This window comes from Trachurus trachurus (assembly GCF_905171665.1).
Source record: "Trachurus trachurus genome assembly, chromosome: 5".
In the NCBI taxonomy this organism is placed as follows: Eukaryota; Metazoa; Chordata; class Actinopteri; order Carangiformes; family Carangidae; genus Trachurus; species Trachurus trachurus.
Window position 1 is genome coordinate 27,683,413 of NC_139896.1, and position 12,755 is coordinate 27,696,167.

General features: G+C 41.1%; 1 protein-coding gene across 2 annotated transcripts in view; it reads right to left on the minus strand.

Moving 5' to 3' along the window:
• Nucleotides 1-12,755, minus strand: part of LOC310986407 (SLIT-ROBO Rho GTPase-activating protein 3-like) — a 38,073-nt gene that overhangs the window by 12,275 nt on the left and 13,043 nt on the right. For both annotated transcript variants that reach the window (XM_083972293.1, XM_083972292.1), the window contains exons 4-11: nucleotides 10,528-10,590; nucleotides 6,549-6,740; nucleotides 6,100-6,228; nucleotides 5,775-5,996; nucleotides 5,553-5,654; nucleotides 2,133-2,330; nucleotides 1,936-2,020; nucleotides 564-591 (exon numbers count right to left, since the gene is read on the minus strand). In XM_083972293.1, the coding sequence (XP_083828419.1) occupies nucleotides 564-591; nucleotides 1,936-2,020; nucleotides 2,133-2,330; nucleotides 5,553-5,654; nucleotides 5,775-5,996; nucleotides 6,100-6,228; nucleotides 6,549-6,740; nucleotides 10,528-10,590 (1,019 nt within the window). The remainder of the gene's footprint in view (nucleotides 1-563; nucleotides 592-1,935; nucleotides 2,021-2,132; nucleotides 2,331-5,552; nucleotides 5,655-5,774; nucleotides 5,997-6,099; nucleotides 6,229-6,548; nucleotides 6,741-10,527; nucleotides 10,591-12,755) is intronic.

Below are 12,755 nucleotides of genomic sequence, written 5' to 3' on the forward strand. Positions count from 1 at the left end.
TCAAGCTAAGCTAAGCTAAGCTAAGAGGCTGTTGTGGTATCTTCACATTTAGAGCACACATCTCTTCACAGTGGTATCAGTTCTCTAACTTTACTGTCTGCAAGAAACCAAATGAGCTTACTTCCCAATATGTCACCCTTTATGAAAGACTACAAGGATTTATTACACATAGAATTCAATACAGATTTAAATGAAATGTTCCATAGATCAGAAAGGCAGACCCTTGTATTCAATTACTCATGAGCCGGCCTTGTCAATATTTGTTTTCTGCTCAATTATTTATTCCTTTTCTTTCAAAGGAAAAACAACAGGACATTATCCATCTCAGTGGCATTTCATTTCTTAGTGTTAACATACTTCTATAGATTAAAAGTAGGAACAACAACCTTGAACACTACTTTCTCTAATTAGGCTCCGACCCATTATCCAACAAGTAAGTAAGACGGAGGGACTAAACTCCTATTCCCACACTGTGGTCTCATTTCTGCCACATCCAGGGACTCAGGAAGGATTTTACACATCATCGCCTACTTTATTCAACTTCTTGTCAATGGACATCTTACCTTGTTGTTCCATATTCAGCCCTCTCCCCTAAAAGGAAAAAAAAGAGGAGAAAGGCTAAATTAGTATACGCTAGTTCTACAATCACAGAAGTTGGCGGTAAGGTTGAGTGCTGCTGGCTGACTATACAAGGCTGGCAGATGGAGACGGAAAGGGGTGTTATGAGAAAACGGCATCCATTCAGACAGCCTCAATGGGGTGAGCGCGATGGCTGCGTTTGACTCACTGCCAGGCAGCGGTCATTCAGCGGTCGCCCTAGAAACAGCACAAGAGCCCCAGAAGGGGATGGCCTGTCTACTCTGCTCTGCAAAGTGAAAACGTATCCAGGGGCAACCGGAGTGCGAGGCTGTGGGAGCTGATTTGTACAGTGCGATGATTTCATGATATGTGCGCCGCATTCACTCGCACGTCTCACTGTACGCAAACAAATTAAGGCCTCACTTTGATCAGTCAGTCAGAAATGTTGGTTAAGGGATCACGTCATGTGCAAAGCAGCTTCCAGCACAATCCTACTTTATGTCAAACACACATTAATTCCAGTCCTAGAGCAGACACAGGCATGAGTTAAATAGAAACACAATGACATAGAGCATGTTTGAATTCAGTGTTTGGGCTGAGGTTAATTTTAGATACAAGGCTACATATGAGGAATACATTAAAAAAGGTAGCAACAATAAATTCCCTTCATATACCGTGTTACAATTTCATGTCTATTCAAATTGTGTGACCTACTCGTTAAAAAAACTGTCAAGCTATCAATTGAGCGACAACTTCAGTATAACACAATTTTGTATTTCGTTTTCAAAGGATGAACAGAAGCAAAATTGGATCATTTACATTCCCCAATCTCCCTGCTGTAGCTAATTATCTCATTTTCCTAAGTAAAAGCTTCTGTGTGTTTTGGTAGGCAGCTTGAACACAAAGCAGTTATTTCTGTCTTTGTTGGCTGAAACCAATGCTTTTATCATTGAAATGATCATCCCTGTTCGTGGAGGCATGAAATATTTGACGATAAACAGTGGGGACTTAGTCACCGTTTTGGCACAGGTTACTGACAAACTGTGCGTATAAACAGCTACAGTATGACCTAGCCTTGAATGTGTGAAATATTCAACACAACATAACATTGTTTTCTAGCTCCGAAAACAGAAAGAACATTACATAGATGATATAGGAATGAATACAGAGCAGAATCACATCTGTGGTTTATTGCTCTTAAAAGCATCCATCTGAAATCCTTATGGCATCTGCATATAAAGAAGAAAACACCCAGAAACTCTCAGTATAGTCCTGATGACAGGTTTTCTGTCACTGGCACTTCACCCACTAACTTCGTAATCATAGGAGAGGCATTGTACAACACAAACATCTCACCTTCTCCCAGCGTCTGCTTCAGAAGGTCATGCTTGGCCTGCAGTTTCACAATGAGATTGCTGCCGTTCAGGTACTCCTTGTATTTCTGCGGATGAGACAATGACAGGGTTATCTGTAGCTATGCCGTGTTCTCTCCACGTCGGGTTGACTTTTTCGCCCCCCCACCCGCCCCCCGCCTCGCTTGTCTGCCGACTCACGGTGAAGTAGAAGCCCTCGGTCTCTTGCTGATTGGCTCGTCTCTTGGTGATGTTGGCCTTGCTCATGTAGGAGTCGGAGGAAGCCGATTTGACCGACTCCGTGGATTGGCTGTGCTGGAAGGCGTCCGAAACGTCAAAGTCTTCCACGGTGAGCATGTCCTGCAGGGTCTGCAGGGTGGCGTCAAGAGTCTTCCTCACCTGAGACACAAAGCAGCAACACAACTGATGTTAGGTTATATCCATAGTTCAAATCAAATCAAACTTTATTTATATGGCACTTTTCTTTTTTTTAATTTACCCTTTTATTGACATTCTGCAACAAATATGACATGTACATCTATTTCAATTATTAGTCATAGAGTATCAGCATGAATGTCCCTTTTCTAGTGATAAAAGAACATAACAAAAACATGAACACGTAGGGAGTGAAATATACAGTAGTTATTGCTACACACACAGCATATTATCTAGAGTCAAACAAGTCAAAGTCTGGCCTGTTGGTGTTATATAGTCATTCCATTTCTTCCAATGTGAAACCAACAAGTCCTTCTTTTAATTCAAATCTGCGGTTAATTTTTCCATCCAATGTTGGCCTCTCCTGTGAAAGCCATTTTCTCGTGAGGGCCTTTTTGCCTGCCACTACCAGAATACTATATATGGCACTTTTCATACTCAAAGTAACACAAAATGCCTCACAGAGGCTAAAAACAACAAAGAAGGAAACCCAACCCTTATGAAATCTTTGTCTAATACAATATCATGGAATCCATCAATTACTGACTGTGTGCATGAAAAACAGAGAATATTATAAATATTAGCTGTCTCTTTTACACATTTTAAATCTTTTTAACAGTGGCACACCTATTATATAGTGTTTTTATTTTGTCAGGCTTTTATTTTGTCATTTCTTTAGGCTTAAAATACCATAGGCCAGTGGATTTCACTTTTACTTTTATGTTATTATCATTGGGTGGGTTGTTTGTCACTGTTTTCTCCTTGTTTTTTGTATCTTAAATTACTTTTATCTGTACAGCACCTTGTCACTTTGTTAAGACAGGTGCTATATAATTAAAGTTTATCATTTATAATTATAATTATAATATACCTAGATACATTTCCAAATGCATTTTTCTCACTGTCACAAATGAGCACAGTCTATGATTATAACACTGCAGGGCCCTCGCACAGCAGTTTGACAGACACACCGTAAACAACAGAGTAATTAGCTTCCTAGCATGATGCGTCGTGACATGAAAGATTAACTAGGCTCCTTCCATGTGAAGCAGACAGGAAATGGGAGTGTGCCTTTCCATATTCATGACAGACAGCCACCGACACATATACACACCCCGGTGACCTTTAAACAGGTCTGTATGAGTCACGGGGGCCTCGGTCGACCGTCACTAGACCACCAGGGCCAGAGCTGCTACTGTGGGACCTCCAGAGGGAGCGAGACCCCCACAGGTCAGTGTCAGGCTGCAGATGTATATAAATGCAGGGTGACAGTCCTCGAGAGCGCTCACATGTTCGCGTGACGGATGTGAGGGTGTCGGCTGCCAATCTGGGTTTAAAATATAGCAGAGGCAGGGAGGCAGCCCCTCAGGTGCTGGAATGACCGAGAGAAATACAAGCCGACCGATGAGTGGTGCACTGTAGGACTGATCGATACAACTGCTCTGCTGCTCGGAGGGAGCCCAGAGAGAAGATTGATGTCGTTCTCATGTCTCCACAGTAAATAAGAAGCCACCACCAGCATCCTGCTGCCAGAACTCAGCTTAGTATAAACATTGAAAACGGCTAACCAGGTTTTGTCCAAAGGTAACTTAACTTAACATTTCAGATTGTGTTCTTTCTACCAGGGGAACCATTGAGAGTGGGTGCATCACTGTGGGTGCTTTCGGACGGACACGGTTCTGGCTCTGGCTCTGGTTCCGTTCTGGAGTCTCAGAGCCTCGGTGCTTTCTGTTGAACCAACAGTGTTCACACCAGTTAACCTTCGTCTTGTCAGCTTTCTGCTCCCATCTATTCTGTTAGGGTCGGTTTTGACCCGAGTCTTAAATCAGCTGTAAAACACACTAAAAACAATTATTTATCATCCCATTTGTTTCTCATCTCTTGGTTACGTCGTCAGGCTTCCTTATCCATGAAAAGCTTCGTTTTGCACTTATGATTTCAGTTTTAACTCTCATTATTGTTCTTATCGTTATAACCGGCCCGGGTCAAAACCGACCCTAACACCATAAATGTCATAATTTTAACCAGAGCATTTTAGAATTTTGGGGGGAACAAAAAGTTTTATTTTGTTTAAATACAGGCTCCTGACAAAGTCAAAAAGCCTTGATGCAATAAACAAATCTATGTGGTACTTTTATGCATTTAAAACGTCTTCTTCTTCTTAATATTAATATTGATTATTATTATTATTATATTATTTATAACATTTATTTTCAGGTTTGAGACAAACGACTTGTCGATTCTTATGTCCTAGATACAGAGATACCGAGTATTGACAATAAATATCTTTAAATCTTATCTGCACACATTTAGTGATTTTTAAAGGCACTGACCGTTAACCTCTGGTAAAAGTAAGCAGCTGTTCGTGCATATTCAATGGGCAGACATTATTGTGGCTCTTCTATCCGAGCCTGCTACGTAACACTGAGTCATGTGACAGACTGTTCTGCGTGTAGGGCTGCAGATATCCATCTTTAAATCACCTTCCTGTTCTGCTGCACCGTCGCACTAGATTGATGGTTTGATTGATGAGACACTGGATGAGTATCTTGCAGTCATCTATTGGCAGGCAATGGCCTCTGCAGTTCTACATTTTACCCAACAACTCAGGCTTTTATGTGCAGACCATGTCACCCTACAGCAAGCAAGGTTTAAGGTTTTTTTTTTCTTTTTCTTTTTACTTCAGTGTTCAAGCTGAATTCAACTGATTCAATTTCTCATTTCAGTTTCGGTGCACTTTGGTAGATACCGCTGAGGCACAACAGGTCTTTTCATCTTTGTTATCTGAAATACTTTTTTTTCCCATCCGTAACATTACAAACATTTGAATAAACCTTTATTCCACATGGCTACATCTAATGAGCGTATCCATTGTTTAGGCCATCATCTGATACAGTAACTAATGGTTATCATGAGACAGAATGTGTCAAGATTTGGGTGACTTGCAAAACACAGCTCGAATTTCCTGGCAGACCAAGTGTCTAAAAATTATGTAAGGACCTTAAGACTAAAATTAAGGACTAGCATATAAATATATAACTCTGTATATCTAACCATCTGCTCCTTTCTCAGCAGAAAAGGCTGTAACTCTGAACAGCACATTTGCAGTGAAGCGTCCTTCATTTTGAAATGAAATGCTGACACTCCCAGCTCTTTTGAGACCTGCGCGCACACAAAACCTCTCACCTCTTCATTTTCTATCTTCAGCGTGGCCAGACGAGACTGCAGCTGGTGGTAGCGCATCAGCAGCTCTGTCTGAACGGGCTGCTGCGCGCTCACCTGGCACACCTGGGGGGCAGGAGAAGGAATAAAGGAGACTTTACCCGGGGTGATTTAACACAGAGACGATGCACTAAGACCAAACAAACGAGCCATTCTCACGGTCCCGCCCTCTCTGCGGCGACTCACCTCGTCGCCCATGTGCGGCTGATAGTCGAAGCGTGCTGGAGGACAGAAGATCTGGCTGTGCGTGTCCATAAATTTCAGCTTGTCCCCCCTGATGTCCATAGCGTCTACCGCTCCCTCTAGCAAATCCAAGCCCTCGTGGCGCGACGTCTCAAGGCTGTACTCTGCAGACAGGTAGGTTCTCATGGTGCGTGCCAGGCTCGCGTGGAACCCTAAGTCGCAACACTGAGGACAGGAAGTGGAATATATCACAGTTATGAGCCAATAAAAAGCACAAAGGACTAATTTAACAATATTTGCATTTGTGATTCTGTCTGTGTTAACTCACATCTATCATATCTGATACATCATGGATGTAGTACTTTGCCACCAGGGCATTGGTGGCTGCCAGATTGAGAAGATAATCGTTGCGGGCCTTTGTGCATTTCAGCTTGTTTTCAGAGTACTTGGCTTGTCTCTGGGGTGAGAAGAGAAGAGAGTGTCCCATCATTGCAGGATGTAAAATGGATTTCTAGTGCACTCAAAGAAGCATTATAACAATAAACAGATTTTATCTTATATAATCAGTCAATATGTGTAATATTCTGCAAAAATGTGGAAATGGGTTTCTTGAGGCTTTAACCCCATCACTGGTGCAAAGGCCTTCAGCAAGTGCCGAAATACAACTGTTAAATGCATTTGCCGGCCATTTGCACCTGAATGTGGGCAAAATGCCTGTAATATATAATTGCATACTGTATGTCATCATGGTGTATGGACATGTCAGCCGGGACAGACCTTCTCTTTCATTTTCTCCATCTTCTTGACGGAGCTCCGTCGCTGCGGACGCTCGTCGTGACCGTAGCGCAGCAGGCCCACACCGATGTCGTTGGCCTTTCCGATGTGCTTCTCCTCCTGTTTCTCCGCCTCCTTCAGCTTGCTCTCAGCACTGAGACTCTCAGTGTGGTACATGTGGTACGTCTTCATCACCTGTGACGACATACATCACATGTCAAAATCCAGTATTATGGGCTCTACATTCAAACTAGCATGTGATTTGTTAAAAAAGGGGTAAAAAAAAAACAAAAAAAAACAGCAATATTCTCATGTGAACGAGTCAAAGTGGATTAAGTGGATAATCAGAACAGTCGTCTATATGTGCATCATAATGTGGACCATATTGTGGCTTATCAACATTATCTCATTATTTCTGACAACAACATCTGCCACAATGTACAGCATCATATGTTGAAATATTACATTATATCAAGTGTCCAAGTGCAAATGCATTTACACTGTTATATAATATAAATTGACTTCTAATGCTCAAACATGTCTTACAGCTTCTGGAATAAATCCAAACCTCTTTCTGTTTGTTTTATGTACCAGTAGGTGAAGATATAGGCCTATTCCTGTTAGCATTAGCTTGAAGAGGATGTTCCTGATCTTAAACAACTTTTCAGTGTGTCTTTGCAACGTCAGAGCTGAGCTTAATGACCTGTCCTTTAGATAAGGGAATGCCTACTTCAAAAGTGGGGAATATTTTCGATAAAATGATAGGGTTAAACTTCATGCTGTGTTGTTCAGTTATCAGTCATGTGTTTAGGATGTCTATTACTAATGGTTTGATTTGGTGTTGCGTTTGTAAATAGCAGTTTCAAATAAAAAATGTATGGAATTTTAATATACAGAAGTTTCAGACTGTTTTCTCAAAAAAAAAAGAGTTTTTCTTACAACCAAGATATGAAATCCCCATTTCCCTAGTACCTAAACTCACCAAACTTTCCACATTCTTCCTATCTACAGTATATCCTGCTTCTTTTGACCGAAGGGTTTGTTGATATATCATTTTATACCAAAAACATAGTGAAAATTTATTTTTTTATGACTATAGACGGTATTCCTGATGTATGGGCTGATAGCCACAATCCCTTTTGTAAAAGGATTCTTGTGGAATGTATCAACTAAATGAAACCAAGCTATGGAATCTGGCATCATCCAATCTGGGTGATTCTGTTCTTGGCAATATATGCAAATTAGTGCATATTTAATGAGTTAGCACCTAATTTGCATATATAAACATAAAATTCTGAAAACTTTCAATACATTATTTCTTAGTTTCTATGTACATAACAAACAGGGAAAGTTTCATAGTGATATCAAAATAGTTAGTTTTTTTTGCCTATTCACCTCGCCTTAAATGAAATATGCAGATTATTTATACAATCATATGATTAACTAAAAGACAAAGCTGTGTTCACCCTGACTTTAGTAACACCAGAGTGTTTTTTAGGATATGTCAGCATTAGAAGTGTAGTTCGCGGTCATCCTGCTCATGGGAGCGTCACACTTTTGATTGACATTTCCTGTAATGTGTCCTCACTGTCCTGTTTGTTTGTCTTCACCACAGTATTCCAGTTGGTCCACTACCACCGCAGCCGTGAGGACGATGCAGAGCAAAGTCCTGTTTGTGTCTTTTCACCTGTCTACATAGCTCTCCTTGTTCGGTTTGCTAAAGAAATCTCATGTAAACCTTTAATCAGTAACCCTGAATCAGCAGGAGAATTAAACAGCCCCTCCATCACTCGCTCTCAACTTCTGGTTTCCTAGCAACCCTGAATGAAACATGCAGAGGACAGAGAGACAGATCAGCAGGGGGAGGAAGGAGGTTACAAGGTGACACTGAGAAACCCTCTCTGGGTGAATGCACCTAATTTTATATTAAATCAGCAAGTGATAAACAAATTAGACAAGTTTGATTTAGAGTATCTAACTTCATTTAGACCAAACCTGAACACTCTTGATTTTCTTTCCTTATGCTGTGTGTGGGAGCTGCAGACAGGCATTTAATAATGGATGAAACAGAGAAGAAGAAAAATCAATATCAGTATTGCAGTAAAGTGCTGTATAGTGTTACATGTGAGTGTATTTCTCACGAGGTTTATTTCATGGGAGTATTTCTAATTCTTTATGTGTGATTTGCTGGCCTTTCACCCCTGAAGCTTCTTCTTTAAATGAGTGCCACTGGGTCAATAATCATGGCCATTATACTACAGCTCTGCTCTGATGTTAGGCTTAAGTACTCGCTATCTTCTCCCTTTCAGAAGCTTTCTTATGTGAACAAACACAAAACCAGAATCTGAATCCCATGTAGGCTACAACAATCCTAGTCCTGTTTCTCTGAAGGATTCAATTCAGGGCCTTATTATCTTACTTATAAACAATATGGAAACTGTCAAGTTTTGAAGTAATTATAGTCTGGAGTCACAATCAATTTGACCGCAACATGACAAATGTGTTTTGACATGCCGCTAGTTCTTACTAACACCTTAACTGACCCAAAGTTTTCTCATTATCTTTGATAGATCACCTACAATTAGTTTTCCCCCACACCTTAAAGACACGTTATGAATGATTAAGTGGCTAAATAAAATCATAGTAGTAGTAGTAGTAGTATGTTTTTTAAAGCTCTTAACGTCTTGGTCCTAATTATTTAACTGATTGCTTTGTATATGAACCCTCTGAACTCTCAGGTCTTCAGACAGTGGCCTTTTAATCATTTCAAAAGTTTGAACTAAAACGTCTGGTTTTATCATTACGGCCCACGTCTATGGAACAGCCTGTCTGAAAAATGATATTTTATCTCCATTTTCATTCCTTTGAATTATTTATATACAGTATTACACATGAATTTATACATTTTATTTTATCTATTCACTTATTTTATTTTATTATATTCTATTTACCTATTTAATCTCATTTTCTTAATCTATTTTATCTACTCAGTGTTCTCCCCACTGCAAAGTACAAATTGTTGAGTGTAAGATAGCTTTTCCTCAGTATTTTTTAACTCCTCAGTGTTTTAATTTTTGAGTGTGTGAATGCATGTGTCTATGTCTGTGTGTAAATGCCCTCTCTGTTTTTATTATTTTCTATCGTGTAAAGCACTTTGAGATGCTTCCTGTAGGAAAAGTGCTCTACAAATAGGGAGTTTGATTGATAGTAGTGATAAAAGTAGTAGTAGTAGTATGGTTGATTCAATGGTCTGATTCTACAGACCATTTTGGCAATTAAATATAATTACAATACAATCAGAATGTGTCAGTCTGACTCATGATGTGAAACATCATATAATACATAAAATGAAAATAAATTAAAAATCAAAGCAGACCGCAGTGAGACCCAGAATGAATCAGACTGCTGTGTGTTTGTGGTGCATCACTGCATCTGCCCAGTTTCAGTTCCTTCAGACAAACCAATAGTCATCTGATCCACAGGGAACAGCTGTTCTCTATCACCACCACCACACTGACCATTTCTGTAAGTTTAATGTTATGTGCATAGACACATGGACTGATTGACATCTGTTACAATAACACAACAACAAACAGCAATAAGCTCAATACCGTTACGGCAGCTCGAGTTTGCTTTAAGTACAGTCCAGCTCTGCAGCACAGACTGCTGAGTCTGCTTGAAGCACAGCCAGGGGCCCGACTGCCCCCCCCTCTCCCCCCTTCCCCCTTCCCCCTTCGGCTAATGTCGAAACTCATAGCAGAAGTTAGAATGCAAATTTTCTCCTATCACGACCTCAGGAGAAGGAAGGAACGACCTGTTAGAGGCCGCACTGCTGATAAGGCATATCTGCTGCGTGCAGTGTCAGACCAGCTGCTTCACAGGTTACAGGTTCAATTGTTGGGGGAAAAAAAAGAAGCTCAGCTTGAGGCGGCCTGCTATAGACAGAGGAAGGGCGAGAAGGAACAACATGTGTTGAACTTACAGTGTAGAGCTCGTTGGTGACCTTCACTAACTCTTCGTGCATCTGGACCCCGATGTCCTTGCTCTGCAGAGGAGAAGGCCGGTGAGTTTCAGAGAGAACAATGGCACGTCAGACAAATGAAGGCATGTATTCAAACATCTAAGCCTAGGAGCTGGGTTATTTAATAGAATTACCTCCCCACAAATGAATAGCTTGCAGGCTATATGCCAGTTATATTTTGTGTGTGAGGGATGTCAGCAGCCTTTGAAATGCTGTCATTACTCTGCACCAGAAAAGATCTAATACAATGCCTAAAGTGCAGAGGCAGACGAAAATAGAACGGCGCAGCAACTGCAGAACGTTTCCCAAAGAGTGGAGTCACAGTTTTTGCTCAGTTACAGGAGCTAAAGAGCCGATGATGAATTGAACATGTCCCATGACGGAGCTTATGGCCCCGAGAGTGGGAACTGAACCAGTGGAGAGTGACCCTGGAAATCCTGTTGAGGGGATATGGAGCAACGCTTAGGGCAATCAATCCTGTTCTCTGCCACCTCTCGGAGGGCCACCTGTCAAAACATCAGCCTCCACGTTTTCGCAGTCACACTCGAGAACATTCGGTACATTTAAACTTTAACTTAACAAACGCCAGACTTGAATCGCTCCCTTCCGCGACATGTGTAACTCATTAACAAGGAGACTGCACTGCAGCTGAACCAGGATGCTACGGCATAACAGGATTATTGTTTTGGAGAACTTTGTCACAATCCAGGCTGCAACGTCTTGCAGAGGGAGATGGTTTTTCTGCAGGCAGTTATTAGTGCTGGCTGCGAGCCATCCCATTCTCATCAAGGGGCTCCCATCATGACAGTGCAGAGCCCCCTAGAGGTCTTAAATTACCTCAGACCCCTGCTGCTGTCAAACCATATAGATCCAAGGTCTCCAAGGCAGATTCTTCATCACAGCCTCTTCCTGACCCAGAGGCTACTCTCACACTAACCATACATTAAAGGGATATTTCAACATTTTGGCAAATTCGCCCATTGCCATAATCCCTACATTCATAGCAGTAGGTGTGTTACCTTTATTTGTTGGTGCAAGCTGTTTTTCGATCGGCGGGGCAGAAACTCATCAAATACACAATCCAACAACTACAAAACACTGTCATGACCTGCACATTCACCACGCTATGAAATAATAATGTATAATTATGTAACATTTCGACACACGAGGGAAATAATCGGAACTACTTTTGCTTTTGAAGTCACTCTGCTGAGCAGCCATGTCTGGAATGTAGTTCCGGCTACACATTTGCCTCGAAAACAACTCATTCCATTATTATTTCATAGCGTGGTGAATGTGCAGGTCACAATTTTTGAGTTGTTGGATTGTGTATTTAGTTAAATGAGGGAAACGTGGAAATACCTATACGCCTCCGCAGCGTTAACTGAGCAGCTTGTTTCTCTGCCCCGCCGATCGAAAAACAACATGCACCGACAATTAAAGGTAACGAACCTACTGCTATGACTATAGGGATTATGGCAATGGGCGAATTTGCCAAAATGTTGAACTATCCCTTTAAGCATATGTCTAAGGAGATATGAGAGTGTAACTGAGACACAAACACAGTCTTAAAATAACACAGTTTTAAATAAAAGAAACAAGTTACATCTCGAGTTAATGTGTATTTGTTGGGAAAGTGAGTGGGAGAAACGTGCCAGGACTGATGAGGTGTGAACAGTATCAGAAAAAGGTTTATCTGAACAGGGAGCAAATTGAGCATGATACTGGGAGTGACTTTACTTATTGTGAAGGAGGTTAAAAATAGAAATGAAGTCTCTCAACAGCCGCGTTAAGCTTTGCCATAGATATTTGCTGCTCTCAGAACAGCGTGAGAATAAAGCGCTGTGACTTAAACAGGTAAAATGTCAGAGGTGGATAAACCTGATGTCCAGCTTCAAAATCAAGCTATGGAGTAGCTGAGGGGAAAACCACAAGCACTCATGTTCATGATAATCACAGAACTCATTAAATATTATTCGTCATATCAAGGGACAATGACACAATACACCCAGTCATAGGAGTCAGATCAGCCCTACGGAATGAATAAGAACCGCACTGCATGAAAAGCAGCGTACGTCCCGGTCCATACAAACGTACAAGACATCATTTTTACATATTTTCTTTGGTGCTGGCGTCAAATTCCCAACAGTGGGCATCAGTAATGCGATTTTGAGTGGATGATTTCTGTG